The sequence below is a fragment of the Galendromus occidentalis genome, unplaced genomic scaffold (assembly GCF_000255335.2).
Source record: "Galendromus occidentalis unplaced genomic scaffold, Mocc_1.1 scf7180000077434, whole genome shotgun sequence".
NCBI lineage: Eukaryota > Metazoa > Arthropoda > Arachnida > Mesostigmata > Phytoseiidae > Galendromus > Galendromus occidentalis.
The window spans coordinates 173,621-189,813 of NW_003805422.1; the positions used below are offsets into that span (position 1 = coordinate 173,621).

At 51.5% G+C, this 16,193-nt stretch overlaps 3 protein-coding genes across 3 annotated transcripts; 2 read left to right on the forward strand and 1 right to left on the reverse strand.

Moving 5' to 3' along the window:
- The first annotated feature begins 3,508 nt into the window (after positions 1–3,508).
- On the forward strand, positions 3,509–5,991 carry HDAC1 (histone deacetylase 1). Its single transcript, XM_003742885.1, has 3 exons — positions 3,509–3,587; positions 4,455–4,685; positions 4,829–5,991. The coding sequence occupies exons 1-3, from the start codon at positions 3,536–3,538 to the stop codon at positions 5,989–5,991; spliced, it is 1,446 nt and encodes a 481-aa protein (XP_003742933.1). The 5' UTR covers positions 3,509–3,535.
- Positions 5,992–6,781: 790 nt separating this feature from the next.
- Positions 6,782–9,597, reverse strand: Naa15-16 (N-alpha-acetyltransferase 15/16). The gene has a single exon (XM_003742866.2). The coding sequence runs from the start codon at positions 9,471–9,473 to the stop codon at positions 6,903–6,905; it is 2,571 nt and encodes an 856-aa protein (XP_003742914.1). The 5' UTR covers positions 9,474–9,597; the 3' UTR covers positions 6,782–6,902.
- Positions 9,598–9,898: 301 nt separating this feature from the next.
- Positions 9,899–14,436, forward strand: Src64B (Tyrosine-protein kinase Src64B). Its single transcript, XM_003742867.2, has 7 exons — positions 9,899–9,982; positions 11,731–11,997; positions 12,152–12,333; positions 12,442–12,829; positions 12,934–13,454; positions 13,637–13,826; positions 13,946–14,436. Exons 2-7 carry the CDS (start codon positions 11,814–11,816, stop codon positions 14,158–14,160), a joined length of 1,680 nt encoding a protein of 559 aa, XP_003742915.1. The 5' UTR covers positions 9,899–9,982; positions 11,731–11,813; the 3' UTR covers positions 14,161–14,436.
- Positions 14,437–16,193: the final 1,757 nt, after the last annotated feature.

Below are 16,193 nucleotides of genomic sequence, written 5' to 3' on the forward strand. Positions count from 1 at the left end.
TTCACGGTGTAGTCGATCTGGTGACCGACGGCTGATGAATGATGAAATTGTCTTCTCCTCATCGGAGATATGATCCCTGTCGGTCCAGCACATACTTCTCTCGAAAGTGGAGCCATTATTCCAGCGGTAAGGATGATTCGGGGACCACAGCTCCGGATAATTATCCGACCATACCCGAGTCTCTCTCATCTCTCACTCGAGTTGCGATCCGCGTGAATCCCCGAGGAGCGTATCGGACAATCCATCCCGACGGACACCGCGCGAATGAGATCAAACAGAGTGAAGAGCTCGAATTACCCAACAGATCTAGTCGGGGATCGTATTCCGCATGAGATGAACCTAACCAAGCCGGATGAGATAGCCCATCGAATTCTCACAATCGATGAGGACCCTAAGTCATGCCACCGGGAATCCTACGATGGCTGCGTATATTTACCAATTGTCCGACCTAGAATCGCTCCCGTTTTCGTATCACGGAAACAAATTTTCCGTATCACCTTGGTCGGCTGCCTCATGTGGGTTCATGCATAATCTCCCGCTTTGATACACAGAGAAATCGATCGTTTGTGCATCTAGAGGAGACATGCGACCACCTGGCATGTGCAGAATGTTACAGTCACCTCCGCTTATGATTTTAGTGGACGCTGGACTACAATCGTCAGAACAGTCTTGGAACAGCATCCGAAACGCCACGATCATGTCGCCGACGCCGTGTTCACTGTACCGCTGTTCGAAACGAGTTCTGATTGTGCTCTCAAGTGCTCTCGTCGTCGTCCTGATGCTGATGTCCTTGGTACAGCTGAAAAAGAAAGTGAACGAATTCTGTCAGACCGTCGACCCTCCTAATTCCACCACGACCGTGCTGGGAGCACTCACGAGGTCGTTTGTTTTTGGGTAGCGGATTCATCGTGAGCTCTTCGAGAGGCGCACACAGGAGAGGGACTCCGGCAGGTGACGAAGGAAGGACCTATCCTTGAATCGAGTCAGTGTTTCCGGCGAAGAGTTAAAACGAGCAAACATCGTGGAAGTGCCGAAGAAGTCAACCGGGGTTCAGCATAACGATTAACGGATGTCGAATTGTCGAAAGCTGATAGAGTCATCGTCGCGTACCTCCTAGAATCAGTTCAGATGAAGGAATAAATTTGTTAACTGACCCCCGCAATCCAAATCCGACATTATTTATTCTGTACTCCGTGTGGGATAGAGGTGAAGAGTTGCTCTCTTGATTTGGTTCATCTCCATGATGGAACACAGAACCTGTTCCCCAAGCCGAAAAGGACCGAACATCTCTCCAAGCATCGCATTGCAACGCAAGGTCGACGTGGCACTCTTCTCCGAGTCGCAGTCCGAGTGATTCAGAGCCTATCGCTCAGAGGAGTCATCGGAACAGTTGACCGAAGCACCATCCTCCGTGCATGATATCCCGATAAAAACCATCGAGAGCTCGACGAGACTTCTCAGTTTCGCTTCGGGCTTTTTGGGGGATGACTAGACTCCCGGGCTCGGAAAGTTCCAAGCACATTCCCTGGCACCAATCCACGAAAATGTCGCGCTTTGTCGCTCACCAAAGCGGGATGAAATGCACAGTCAAGCGACCGCGATATTCAACCACCCGCAGTTGGAGCCTAACGATTCCTGAGTCTGATCCGCAAAAAGTCTAGACGGCCATCATCCGACGCCAACACCCTCCGCGGATTACAGTAATTTCTACGCGATTCCGACGGGGTATCCCTATCGCTCCCCATGTTCTTTCCGTTGTGGAACGAGTTCCAGCCGACGTTATTTCCCGCACTCATCGAAGGGCATCGTCAGCCGTTGTTCTTGTTCGTCTGGCCTCGTGAAAGTGCTCCCACCTAAGTTTCGAAGCAGTCCTCTCAAGTGTTTTGCTAGCGGAGGCATCCTCCGTCTGTCTGGGCCGAGCTCTTCCCGGGATCCAATCTCGCCAACTTTGGACTTACAGTATTTTTCACTCGTAGCGTCCGATAAATCGAAGAAGACTGCGGTCCTCCGACAGAGACCGCAACGCGGTTGTCATCTCCATACTCTTCTGAAGGTAAGGAGGGGAAGGAGAGCCGGCTCGATCAACGCATCCGTGGAGCATCAGTATACTGCGACGATTCACACGGGAATGCTCTTACCGGGGCTGCCGCTTCCGAAGTTCGGATTCACTTGGTTCGCTCGCGAACATGGAGATTCCGAAGCGAACATTCCGCGGCGTGATCAAACTTCGAAAGTCTTGTTCCCAACAGAGATTGTCCTACTGTTTCAAGATGTCGAGCGCATCGAAGTCACGATAGCGATTCGCAGTAGAAGCTCGACGATGAGGAATGTCAGCTAGGGTGGGCGGCTAACGCAACAGAATCTCGCGCGATCTCTACACAGGCCTCGCCTCACACTTCCTTCACGCAGTTCGTATGAGTTCTCGAACCGGCAGTCGTCGGACGAACTTGATTCTGCGCGTACGACCATCCGAGCGCGTGACGTCACAGACGGGAGGCTTTGAGGCTGTGTTTCCATATAGCACAAGCCTGTGCATGCGACTCTTGATTCTTGATATCCCGACAGTGAGCGGAGCCATAAATAAGATGTGACTCCAAGTAATCGGAGGCCGATCCGCCGACGGAAAAAAAAGAATCGGGAGTGAGCCTTGTGGGGAGCCAGAGACCATGGAAAGAGAACAGCGAGAAGTTCGAGCGGTCAAGTCCGTCTTCGAGAAACATTGATCTTTAGCCTCGGACCCAAAACCTCGGGCAATGGCTGCTGGGGATGGGTTTCGCAATGGAAAGAGGATGAGCATGATCAGTCGGATACGTCCGGACATAGCAGCGTCCTCATCCGGGTTCCGATCGTGGGCTCTAGTCGCCAGTCCCGAGCCCCTATATACATAGGTCAGGCGGAGGCTGGAGTCAAGAGGCAAATTTGAACGCCCGACTCGAGTTCTGAGCGACAGTTCCACCATCATCTCTCGATCCGCGGTGCAAACGCTGTGACCACAGGCGCAACCGCGGCTCGCCTAACGAGATGGCCAGAAGGCGGGCTTCGGTTCGTGCCACGAACCACGAAGCTCTCTCTACCTTCCAGACTCAGGCCGGGGAGAAATTCGGGAGCATTCCCTTGGAATGCTCCCGATCTCGGGAGTTTGCAGCTAAAACTCGGGAAGGAAGCTCTACCATCTCAGCGGCGCCGGAAATAGGACGTGACACGAAATGGACTCTTCCATGTCCGATAGTTCCGATATTACTCCCGAATTCCACGCCCGATAAGCAAGGGTTCGCCGGGCCGGGACAGCCACGACCGATCGAGGTCATGATCATAGAAAAGATTCATGGTCGAGAAAGGGAATTCGGAATGCGCGAATGAACCCCGTACAGGAACTCGCAAGCTCGAAATCCTTGCAACCAGCCAATGAGCGGATGTCCAGCACTCGGCACCCTCTCCCAAACTCCGATTTCGAATCCTGGCGCGCTTGCCGCGAGCTGCTCGATGGCGCCGCGAGCCTAACATCAGCATCAAAAGCTTCGTTTGGTTGTTCAGAATGGCCACCAATATCCAGCACTCGAAAAAACGTGTTTGCTATTACTACGATGGTGAGTTAAAGCTGAATTACTCCGACATGCATTCTCTTTAGGCGGTTTAACCTCTGGGAGCGAAAATTCCGCTGAAATACGCAGATTTGCCAAAGTTTCGAAGTTTTCCGATCTGGTAGCTCGGTTGGCTTCGCCGGTAATCTTCTTGGATTCGTTTTCGGGGCGATATCGGAGGTTGTCAAGCTGGTTAATAATCCGGAGGTGCCCAAGCTCTAACCCGAGACGGGAAAACCGTGGAAAGATGCTCGATTTGCAATTTTTTCTAGCTTGGACCGCTGGGCACGGTGCTCCGTAGAGTGGGCGCCGCCGAACATCTGAGGCGCGAAACACACTTTCTTGAATACGATTCGAGGGACTTGTCGATTGAAATACCCATGAACCATTTCGAAATATCGAAGCGTTCGGTAGACGTTGGACGTAATCAGCGTCTCCGTCGAATTCCGTATTTTGTACTCGCAGACCGGTCGTTGTTTGCTCCGTAGCGACCGGAGCAGGGCACCGGTCCCGTGAGGTGCTCCTGAATGGAAATATTGTGACAAGAATACATGTACCATGCTTGCTTCCATAACACTCGACTATGCGATCGAGTTCTGGTGGCCTACGGCAGGGATTGAGAGAAAAACGAGGGGGTTCCCGAAACGTGATGCACCATGGCTCGTTACCCCGCTGAATTCCTGCCGGATGTCTCAGAACTTCTGATCTGACAGACATTCGGTCACGATGTTTGTTTGAGCGGGAACGTCCACGGAATTGTCTGCTGGATCCTGGGAGAAGTCGATTCATGGCTGTCGATTAATCGCTATCTGAACGAGCGTATTGAATCTGATCTCGAATCGGGGCGCTAATGCGAGGAAAAATGCATTGCAGGTGACATCGGAAACTACTACTATGGCCAGGGTCATCCAATGAAGCCGCATCGTATGCGTATGACCCATAACCTCATCTTGAACTATGGACTCTACCGTCGCATGGAAATCTATCGACCCCACAAAGCCACCCAGGAAGAGATGACCAAGTACCACAGCGACGAGTACATCCGCTTCCTTCGTTCGATTCGACCAGACAATATGAGCGAGTACAACAAGTTCATGCAGAAATGTGAGTCACGCATCTGATCCTCCAGATAAGTCGCCGCTCACACTACTGGAGCGGGCCGACGATCATATACGCGCCTAACGCGGGAAAAGGACTGCTCCGACGGACGGCCGAGAATTTCCTAACGGCATTCCCTTCTTTTCCAGTCAACGTGGGTGAAGATTGCCCGGTGTTTGACGGACTTTACGAATTCTGCCAGCTGTCGACCGGCGGTTCAGTCGCGGGCGCTGTCAAGCTCAACAAGCAGGCCACCGATATCGCAGTCAATTGGTCTGGCGGACTTCATCACGCGAAAAAGTCAGAGGCCTCTGGTTTCTGTTACGTTAACGATATCGTGCTCGCCATCCTGGAACTTCTCAAGTACCATCAGAGGGTTCTGTACATCGATATCGATGTTCATCACGGCGACGGTGTGGAAGAAGCATTCTACACAACCGACCGTGTCATGACAGTATCGTTCCACAAATACGGGGAATACTTCCCCGGAACTGGGGATCTCCGCGATATCGGAGCTGGGAAAGGAAAGTACTACGCTGTGAACTTCCCCCTCCGCGACGGAATCGACGACGAACAGTACACCGAAGCAGTATTCAAGCCTCTGATGACCAAAGTCATGGAAATGTACCAACCGAGCGCTGTCGTGCTCCAGTGCGGAGCGGATTCGCTCTCGGGCGACCGCCTTGGTTGCTTTAATCTCACGCTCAAGGGTCACGGTCGATGCGTCGAATTCATGAGGAAATTCAACGTGCCGCTCCTTCAACTCGGCGGAGGCGGCTACACCATCCGAAACGTGTCCCGTTGTTGGACCTACGAGACAGCGGTGGCCTTAGGCGTCGAGATCGCCAACGAGCTGCCGTACAACGATTACTTCGAATATTTCGGACCCGACTTCAAACTTCATATCTCGCCGTCGAACATGGCCAACCAGAATTCACCGGAATACGTCGACAAGATCCGCACGAGGCTTTTCGAGAACCTCCGGATGCTGCCTCATGCGCCGTCGGTGCAGATGCAAACTACACCCGAGGACGCGATCGACACCGATAAGGCCAAGGCCGAAGACGACGAAGCGGCTGATTCCGGCAAGAACGATGAGCAGCGGATCAGCATTCGGCACTCGGAGAAGCGAGTGGCCAATGAAGAGGAGTTCTCCGATTCGGAAGACGAGGGGAGCGGTCAACGGAGGGACATGAGAACCCACAAGCCCAAACGTCACAAGAAGGGTTCTCAAGGGGGGGATACCGAGGATACATCGGACGCTAAGACTGAGCCTGACACGAAAGAAGAGAAAGCCGATGCCAAAGCTTGAATATCCCGAGGCTGTCGATCGTGACGACGAGAACATCTGAGTCAAGAAAGCGAATCAGCTAGATCGATTGATTGTAAACTGCTGCGTTGACCATCGTCTAATGGATTCGAATGTCTCGAACGGAGATGTCGGGCAGGATTTTCCTGCACTGACTTTTACTAAACAGCTTTATCGGATACGATCTATGAAAATGTGTTATTCATTCGTGACCCTCGCGAGAAGCGCTCGGTCGCTAAGGGAAGATTCGCTTATTTCTTCAGTGTAGTATTGGGAGCCCGAGGAACATGGGGCTGCCACCGATATGGATCCGCATTCCGCATGGTGAAAAATCAAGATGATGATAATACGCGTGCAGAAAATCACCTTGCGCGGGCCACGTCTTCAGCGTTCGTGGCTGTCTGACATTGTAGGATCGTAGGCCTCGTATTCTTAATTCTTGACTGACGCACTGACTGAGTAGAGTTGGATTTCTATTTTTTTTTCATAAGAGGTGGACGATGTAAAAATTGTAAGACTCAGGCTCAAGGGTGAGAAACCTACGCTGAGAGAGGAACATGATCGTCGAAAATGTTTGGAAATTTTGGGCTTCTGCACAGGATTCGTGGACTTGCGGAGGCATGCATGTCATTCAGACGATAGGGAAACCACGCGTCTTGTTTAATCGGTGGAGCTCACTCCCATGAGAGAATAAATCGATCCATGAGGCGACGGATGAGTTGCTTAAATTCGAGTGACGAGAGTTTTCAAAGGACGGCATCACCAAAGTTAGCCTATACTTTATTACACATCTGTAGAGGACGCCCTGAGGCAGGTAGAAAAAGTTTTCCGGAAGCTTCCGTACAAAAGTAGACATTTCCCTCGTCGAGCTACCGGTCCGCTACTATCCACCACCTCCAATTGGTTCCTAAATTCTAGACATCTTGTGATATTTGTCGATCGGCTGTGGCGTCCGCGGACGCAGGACGTGGGGCACTGATCACGCCAGTCGCCTGGAAGACTTCTGCTAGCGGAAATCTCCTCGCACAGCTGTTCTTGAAAGCCTTCAGGTATTCGGCATCCCCAATAGCTCCGAAGGCTCCGCTCTCAAGGAGCTCCATGACCTCCTCACAACGCTCTCTGGTGACACCATGTTTGATCAGGGGGTCGGCTTCGAAATTAAGCAGCTTCAAGGCCTCGCTTTGTTTCGTTTTATCCAGCTCGTAGAGTACGGTGGCCGCCGCGACGGCGTGCGCATACGAGTCTCGGTGCTGCTGGAGAAAATCGCTGTTCAAATCCTTGGCGCTCTTCTGCTTCCCTGAGAGTAGACTAGATAATTGTTTCTCGACAACAGCTCCGACCGGACCGGTGAGGTCTTGGTTGGCAACTTTCGAGACGAAGTGCGCCAAGCAGACGTGGAGCTGCGGATGGTCAGGCTGAAGACGATGAGCCCTCTTAAGGCACTGCAGCATCAGCAAAGGTTTCCCGGTCCGCATGTAGATCTCGTAGGCCAGGAGATGCGTCTCGATATTTTTCGGACTGAGCTCCTGGAGGGGTTTGAGGAAGCGAATCGCCTCCTCCAGGGGATTCTCGGGGCGCTCAAGTTTCTCGGGATTCAGTGTGTCCTCGAGTTTCTCATCATCGTTAGCGACCTTCTTATCTTTGTTCTCTTTCTCGTCCTGTCGAACCTTCTCTTGAGCCTTTTTCTGCTTGCTGCGTAACTTCTTGAGTTCGCTCTTCGACAAAGTGCTCTCGAGCTGGTCTTGTTCGGCTTTCTTGTCGTTCAAGGGATGATCATGCAGTCTGAGATAAGTTTTTATGGCGATACGTGCTGCTTTAAAGTAGAACGGATGTCCGCGGACGACATCCTCGAGTCGCAGGAGGCCTATATACGAGCGGAGTGTTGTTTTGCGCATGCAGTAAGTATGGAAATCGAACTGATCTTCAATGATCTCGACAAAGTGGCGGTCGACCTCATGACACTTCTTCAGAGCGTCACCGTATCGATTCAGTTTTGAATAGGCATTGGCGCATTCCGTCTGGAACCACATGCACTGCATCTCGTTCAGGTTCTCCATGGCGGAGACGTTTTCGCGGGTGAATTTCGCGCACATCGCTTCGGCCTCGTCGAGGAGCTTTGCTTTGAGCATGTACTTGGCACACTTCGAGTTGATGTAGCGGTCTGCCGTGTCGAGCGCCTGCGCCTCGTCTAAACACTGAACGGCTCCGATCATGTTGCCCGCATGTTTATAGAATTTAGCCTTCGCAAGGTAGAGTTCAATCAGCGTGGGCGTATGCTCGATCGCTCGTTCGACGAGTTCCAGCGCTCGTTTGGTGTCTCCGATGTGGTCGAAATGTTGACATGCGAGATATAGAGTCCAGACGACAGAGGTCACCGGCTGGAGCTCGGCCCCGTCGCCCCCGGCCGATTCGAAGGTGCTCGATATGACAAGGTTCTGAAGGTACATTTCGATTAGTTCCTCGATGATTTTCACGTTCTGTGGATCAGCGTACAGGGGCTTGAGGTCGACGAAAAGCGGCGGGACTCCTTTAGTGATCGCGCGTCGCATGTAGTCGTCGACCAAGGATCGAAAAGTCTCTCCGGATGACATGTTGAGAGGCAGGCGTCGAGGAATTTGCGCTCGAGGGAATTTCTTGCTGAATTCTTCGAGCATCGCTACTTTGTCTTCGTCCTTGTCCAGACAGCGCGCTTTCATCATGCCGTAGTAGAATGCCTTGTTTTCGGGATTCCTGGTGATCAATTCGTTGTAGAGCTTCTCGGCCAGGTCGAACTTCTCCAAACGCAGATAGACCTCCGCTCGCATCTCCATGAGAGACAGCTTATCGTAGATAAGGCCGGCATTGTGATCCATTCGTTGTAATACCTCGACGTAGTTTCCCGATTCGAAAATTATCTGCAGCTCGTAGAGCAGAAGCTCCGACTGCTCGTAATCGTACGAAGTTTTGTTCTGGATTTTCAGGAACTCATCAATTAGTTTGACTGCCATTTCGTGGTCGTCGAGCAAGTGGTAACTCATCGCGAGACCTATCCATGAGGCTTTCTGCGTCGGCCTGAGGGTGAATAACTTGTGACGGGTTTCTTTGTAGCCCTCGAGGTCTCGCATCTGGATTTGCAACAGCGAAAGATCTCGCAGGATCTGTATGTGGTCCGAATCACATTTCAACGCGTTCCGGTAGGCCCGGATGGCCTCGTCGTATTTTCTGTCGGAGCGCTGCAGTAGCCCGAAAACGTGCCAACAAACGTGACTCTTGACGTCAGACTTGAGACCGCGCTTTACGTGCTCGTACGCTTCGTCTTTCCGTCGCAAGCAATTGAGCAGCAGGCCTTTCATGGCGAGCGTCTCACCGTGTTCGGCATATTTCGGGTTCGACAGGATCTGCTTCGCGAGCTTTAGACCATTTTTGTACTGCTTGTTTTCGTAGCAGCGGAGAATTTTCTTGAAGACCGCATTCTCTTTCTGCGGCAGCGGTTGATTGGGTGACATTTCCTCGATGTACGGCTCGTTGGGATGCTCCTCAAGGAACACAATTCAAAACACACACCGAGAGACCCACCGACAGAAGTTGTTAGAAGTACTCTCCCTCGTGCAGCAGCAGCTATTTTCTACGAGAATCGAATGAATTGATCTCTGCCTGGCTTCGAAACACCGCGCAGGGCTCGGCCCATGTAAACAATGATGCCGGCATATCTATCCGGGATGACGAAGCTCGAGGGTAAGCTAATCTGCACGGCACTACTCCATCGACCCGAGCTGGAGCATAAGTAGCATGGAACCGGTAATTTTCGCGGAACGCCAAGGTTTTCGGAGGAAAATTTTGAAATTCGGCGCGCGCACTACTCGTGATCTTTGATGGCTTTCTGGCGGAGCAATGGGAGTACTTCTCGGTGAAACGGTCCGCTGTCAGCGAGCAGTACTGAGCAAAGCTCGTTGCGTTTCGCATCGGTGATGGGCTCGCCTATTGGAGATTTCTGTGGCAATATGGACAAACAGTGGTGAGTGCTTTGCCATTGTGATTCAACCTCAGCGACGTTCCCCGCATCAGTGGAGTCGGGGCGGCTCCGGCTCCTCTTCCGACGAACATCGTCGAGCTTGGCCTTGTTTCACCATTCCGGAGCAGAGACTCTGTTGATCAGTCGTTCGGTAGCGAATTAGGATCGCTGCGAAGCACGGCAGGATTACGTGAAGCTTCCGTTTCTAGTGGGCAGAGTCGTACACGTATATGAGGTTTCGTCGGGAGAAGTTTTCCATCATCTAGAACCGTGGTTCAGAACCATCAGGTTGCCGGAACTGTTATTCCTCATGCTGATGTTCGAGCTCTTGAGCCGGCTGTTTCAAGTCTGAGTGTCGGTCGAAGCTTTGACGCTTCCTGCCGCGAATCGGTACTACGAAACATCTTTGACTCCGACGACCCTCTCAGACGCTCGGGTACTCAAAGAGCGATTCCCGACCAGGATCTTTCGGGGAAAACTCTGTATCGTCTACCTCAAGTGGATTGTGGTCTTCGTTTCTGTGCTCCTCCCCCGTTCGTGAATTGTCCGCTACTTGTCCTAGGTCCTTTAAATTCCCTAAATCGATGTCCCCTTGTCGTGGTCGTCCCCGATGTCGTCATCCGCTCGCTGCTGTATTGTTTCGAACCCCGGACAAGATTGATTCATATGAAAAAGGAACATAATGGGCCGCAGCGGTAGCGGGCACCAAGAAAGATTAGGTGAATTGAATAGGATGCATCAAAAGGGAGCAGCCGCTACGCCGTATCATGATCTTCATATGAAGCGCTCGGTAATTGGACAATGGCCCGCAAACTGTGAGTCGTCGGATCCTGGATGCGGCTGGGTGCGTTCTCGTAAGATCGGTGGAAAACTTTGCCACCATCGCCATCGCGGCCGCCACCAACCAGCGCTCGTGCTCCGGAGGGGATTTTTCTGATTTTGACTGTCGGTTGTTCCCCGATTCATTCCGACTTCAAAAAAGGTTGTTAGAATTCTTTATGAGAGAAAAACTCAGGCCCAGATTCCGCTGAATTCGAATCATGTTCTCTATGATATCGATTCCGACATCCCACATCGGGGCGGACTTGAGAAATTTCGGGACGATGTCGGATCCGTGCATGTGTTCAACACTCGCCGGAATTCCCTCGGAGGATTGGATTTTGGATTTTATCCTTCGGATGAACTGCAAGTGGTTTTTCGCACTGTTTACGGTCCGTGAGAAATTATCCAATTGGGTCCCGTTTATGCTTCAGTGTTGCAACTGTTTTTTCTTTTGTGAGATTTTCTCGGCTCTTCAGTTTACGGACGAGGATAGCGGCGATGAAGGCGGCTTCGTAAAGGCAGTATTCCGCGCCGACGAGAGTGAAACAGTGTTTCTTCCTGCCATGAGTCGAATCGGTCGTCGAAGCCATTACTCATCATTTCAAAATGTGTTTCTTTCGCCCTTCTCTTTCCTTGGAAACGCATTCGAGGCCCCCGCGCTCTTCCACCGTATTTAATCGAAGAGAGAAGCACCGGAAAAACGCCGCTCGGAGTCGAACAGAGTAGTCTATCGCACTTATCTCGTGGGCGTTGCTTCCGGTTATTCACGCGAGCCCTTTATTCCTCAAACTCATGAGTGACCGCGTGGCGAACGCGCGAGCGAGGGCGCGCATGAGGTTCCCATGTTTTCCACATCTTGCTTGTGGCGGAGCGAGATACTCAAGTCTTGTCCGGAGAAAGATTCTGATGACTTTTTTTCTTCTCTCCAGACGCCCGCACTCACTGACCAGTGAAGCGTGAAGTGACAGGAGCCGAGTTCCGTATCTCTCAAGACACAATCTCATCCAAAAAAATGGGGAACTGCGTGTCCCGAGAAGGGAGCAAGAAAGGTGGATCCTCGCACAACTCGGGAGCTCAAAACAATTGTGGTCATCACAATGGAGGACTGGCGAGTAGTAATCATCTCCAAACACCCAGTCACCATCCCATGCATTCCGGAGGGGATCGGCAGAAGTCTTCCAACGACAAACACGAAGGTGATCATCGATAAGCACGAAATCTAGTCGTTTCGCTGTGCTCTATCCCTCCGTCGCCATCGACCATTGCAATTCTCGATACAGTCTGGACGTATGAGGAAACTTTGTAGCCGCTCGTGCTTGTGAGCGGAATTAATTTACCGCTTCATTCCAGGTCCTCAGAGCACTAACGGTACGCCGAACCGGGGCTCGGGGGATCGTTACTCTAAAAATCCGTCGACCGATCTGAAAGAATGCAGAAGCTCCGGCAGTGCTTCGGGCAGCGGCCAACAGAAATCTGTTGTGGCACTGTATACGTACGAGGCTCGCGCTGACGGCGACCTCAGTTTCAGAAAGGTTGGTATCCTGAGGATGTGAGTTTTCAAAATCTACGAATCAAGACCCCAAGCTCCGGAATGCTTGCAGAGAGCTGTCTTCACTCGAGATGTTGGGTCCTTCTTGCAGGGTGATCGCCTCATAATCATCGACGATCGCGATCCCGATTGGTGGTGCGCTCGGAACAGCCTTACGAATCGACAAGGCTACATTCCGCGGAACTATGTGGCGGCCGAGAAATCGGTCGAGAGTGAAGATTGGTTTTTCGGAAGAATCTCACGGAAAGACGCTGAGAAAATGCTCATGATGGAAACCAATCCTCGGGGCACGTTCTTGATACGACACCGAGAACAAACCCAAGCAGGGGGGTACTCACTGTCCATCAAGGACTTCGAGTCCTCGAAAGGCGACCATGTGAAGCATTACAAAATCAAAACGCTCGATCAGGGTGGATTCTACGTAACGACCAAAATGACATTTACTTCACTCCAACATCTAGTTGCTTATTACTCGGAAGGTTAGTCATCCTCGTAGTCATGGTGTGGTATTTCTTTGTTTCGGCCTTATCGCTGTCTCTCTCGCGTTTTGCCCTGAACTGATCGCATTCGATATTTGTTCCAGGCGCTAACGGACTTTGCCACAGACTGACCCTTCCGTGTCCGAAACCCAAACCGCACGTCTGGGATCTCTCACCCGAGACGAGAGATGAATGGGAGATTCCCCGAGACTCACTGGAACTCATACGCAAGCTAGGCAGTGGGAACTTCGGCGAGGTTTGGTACGGTCTGTGGAAGAGTGCGACAGAGGTCGCCGTCAAAACACTGAAACCTGGCACGATGGATCCAGCAGCCTTCCTGCAGGAGGCTGCGATCATGAAGAAGTTCCGACACGATAAGCTCGTTTCGCTGTACGCCGTCTGCTCGAAGGAGGAGCCAATCTACATTATAACCGAATACATGAGCAACGGATCTCTGCTCGAATACCTGCGGAAGCAAGACGAAAAAACGAAAGTCAAGCTACCTGTTCTCATCGATATGGCAGCCCAGATCGCCTCTGGGATGCAGTATCTCGAGAGCAAACAACTCATTCATCGGGATCTCGCCGCGAGAAATATATTGGTAGGGGAGAACAACATTGTCAAGGTAAGGGAAGAGGGGCCGGCGGAAATACTCGAAATAATATCTCCTAATGAGTAGGACCCGGAGTTTGGAATATTTTCGAGTTTTCGTTCGAAGTACCGTCGAGTTTTCGCTCGTCGAGACTTCGACCGACGACGTCGAGCTCCGAATTCATTGACTTGATTCCCGTTCGCGATCTTTCTCAGGTGGCCGATTTCGGTCTCGCTCGGATCATCGAAGATAGCGAATACACAGCGCGGCAAGGAGCAAAGTTCCCCATCAAGTGGACTGCTCCTGAAGCCGCGCTCTATGGAAAGTTCTCGATCAAGTCCGATGTGTGGTCGTACGGCATTTTGCTGTATGAGTTGATAACCTACGGCCAAATACCGTATCCAGGTAAGTTGAGCTCTCCCCGGAGTGACGTTCTGCGCTGCCCGGGCTCGCTAAACTGTGTTGATTCAGGCGCACTATCAAGACAGACGAGCGATCGTGTAAATCGAGATTCCCCCCAACAGGTATGCCAAACCGACAAGTGATTGAGTACATCGAGCAAGGGAGCCGCATGGCGAAGCCACAAGGAAACGAGTGTCCCGATTCCGTATATCAATGCATGGTTCATTGCTGGGACGCGGATCCTGAAAAGCGACCAACATTCGAGTACCTCTTCAACTTCTTCGACGATTATTTCGTTTCGACTGAGCCTAGTTACCGAGACGCCGAAGAGTTCTAACCCTCGTCCGCGGGACGGGGCTGCCTCCCCCATTCAATAACTAGGTCGTCGCTTCATTCCGGTCCCCTTCCTCTGGAGACCACCCCGGAGGAAAATCTTCCTCTGGGCATCGAAGAAGAAGTAGGCCTGACCTTTTACGGCATCTTCTGATGCGCGGAAGTACCGGCCGCCGCCGCCGCTGAGGTGACGTCTCGCTTGCTGTACTCGAGCAGCAGCAGTTGCGGCGGTTCCTCCGTCTCGATCGTTTTCCGACGTCAGCGTTCTTCATGACGTGAAAGACGCGTTTGTCCGACGTGGCGTCTGTGCATGATGAAGGGATTGGAGACGCCGAACGTTTGGAATGCGATCGATCGTCTAGAGGTCGTTCATCTGTTGCTCAACGATCCATTGTCTACAGGGTGCGGGGAGCCCGTCCGACTTATCCAAAGAAATCTCTGCCACACTCCTGTATCAGTGCCACCCAGTCACCCATCCCCAAACGCATCTTCTCTCGACGGCAAAACAAATCACTCTCCCACCTGACCATTGAGCTGCCTACAACTTAATTGAATCCCCGAATTGAGGGTGCAGATATCAAGGTTTAGAATAAGAAGAAGAAACCAACTATAGGTCGGACTCGGTAACTGCGGTTCAGTAGAAGTACTGAAGTCTCTAACTCGAATGGTGTCACTAACATTCCTTCCCATATGCTGGATCACGACTGTGGACTGTTCGGATGCGAACTTTGTGTAGACAACCGGATGTGTTATTTAAAATAATTCTCCCACGAGCCCACCCCAAGAGGCCTCGCGGAGCTACGAAACCGGGAACGTACTTCACTGACTGAGATTGTTTGGCACTCACGTGCATCCTCCCTCTATCACGTGCATCTTAATATCCGTGCTGAATCAGCCATCATGAATATCATTGACAGGTGCAATACAATACTCGTCGCTCGTGCAAAGGACCGGAGCGAGGGAGCTTCAGCGCTCCGGCCCTGATCTGATTTTTTTTCCTCATTAAGACGCCGAAAGGATCAGTCCACAGCCGATCCCGTGTTCGATATACAATAATTCACATTTTTGAGGCAAATGGAACCGAAGGATAAACCGTCCTTTCGTGTATATTTTGAGACGGTCCACTGTACATAGCGATCGACTAGGCAAGCGAAGCCGACAGAATGACAACTCAATGAACGGCTCGAGAAGCTCTTGGTTTGCTCAACACGTCCGCGAAAACATGCCGCGGAATCTCAGCGGATTCTAGCCCTCCTAAATCTCTGTTGACCTCTACATTGAGCACATCCTGCTGAGTAGAACTCTGATCCTCACATTTTGGTCGGTACGGAACAGGAGAAATCCGACGTGTAGATCCCCTTGACGATTTGTGCGTTATTTTAAGCGACTTGTTATCTCGATGACGAATACATTTGTACCTCCAAGAATGGATGTGAGGCTCGAAAGACAGCGACAACGACCGTCACAAGAAATGAACCCGAGGAAGCCATTAACGAACGACTGATATCCAACTCAATCGATACGGAGTTTTGCTCTCACTGCTCTTTTGTACATAAGCAACCCTCTCTCATGATTATAGTTGAATAAATTCCCACATGTCTCAAACAGGAGTTCATCGGCGGTATTCCCTCCTGCTAACGATTCATTACAGGGAGTCCTCAGACCGCTCATCTGTCCCGAGTCGTACGTTGGGGATTGAACTTTTGGCGTCCTACCCTCTCATTGGAGACCCTTTGTAGACTCCCAGAGGCTTCCAAGCACACGATGAAGCCGTCGCTCGGAGAAACGAAATCTCGATATAGCTCACTGATTCTCTGTCAGGATCGAATCGCGAAATCTCCATCTTCTAATATTGTCCTTGCGCGCTCGATGCTGTTCTACGTGGCTGTGAGGTCGAAGGACACGCGGGGATTTCCGATTCCTCTGCGCAGCATCCTGCCGAGATCTCCACGCGTCACCGGCCGGGTCTCGCGAATATCGATCTAGCGATCCACATGCTTTGAGAATGCAGAATCTGGGAAGAAAGATAATGTGTTT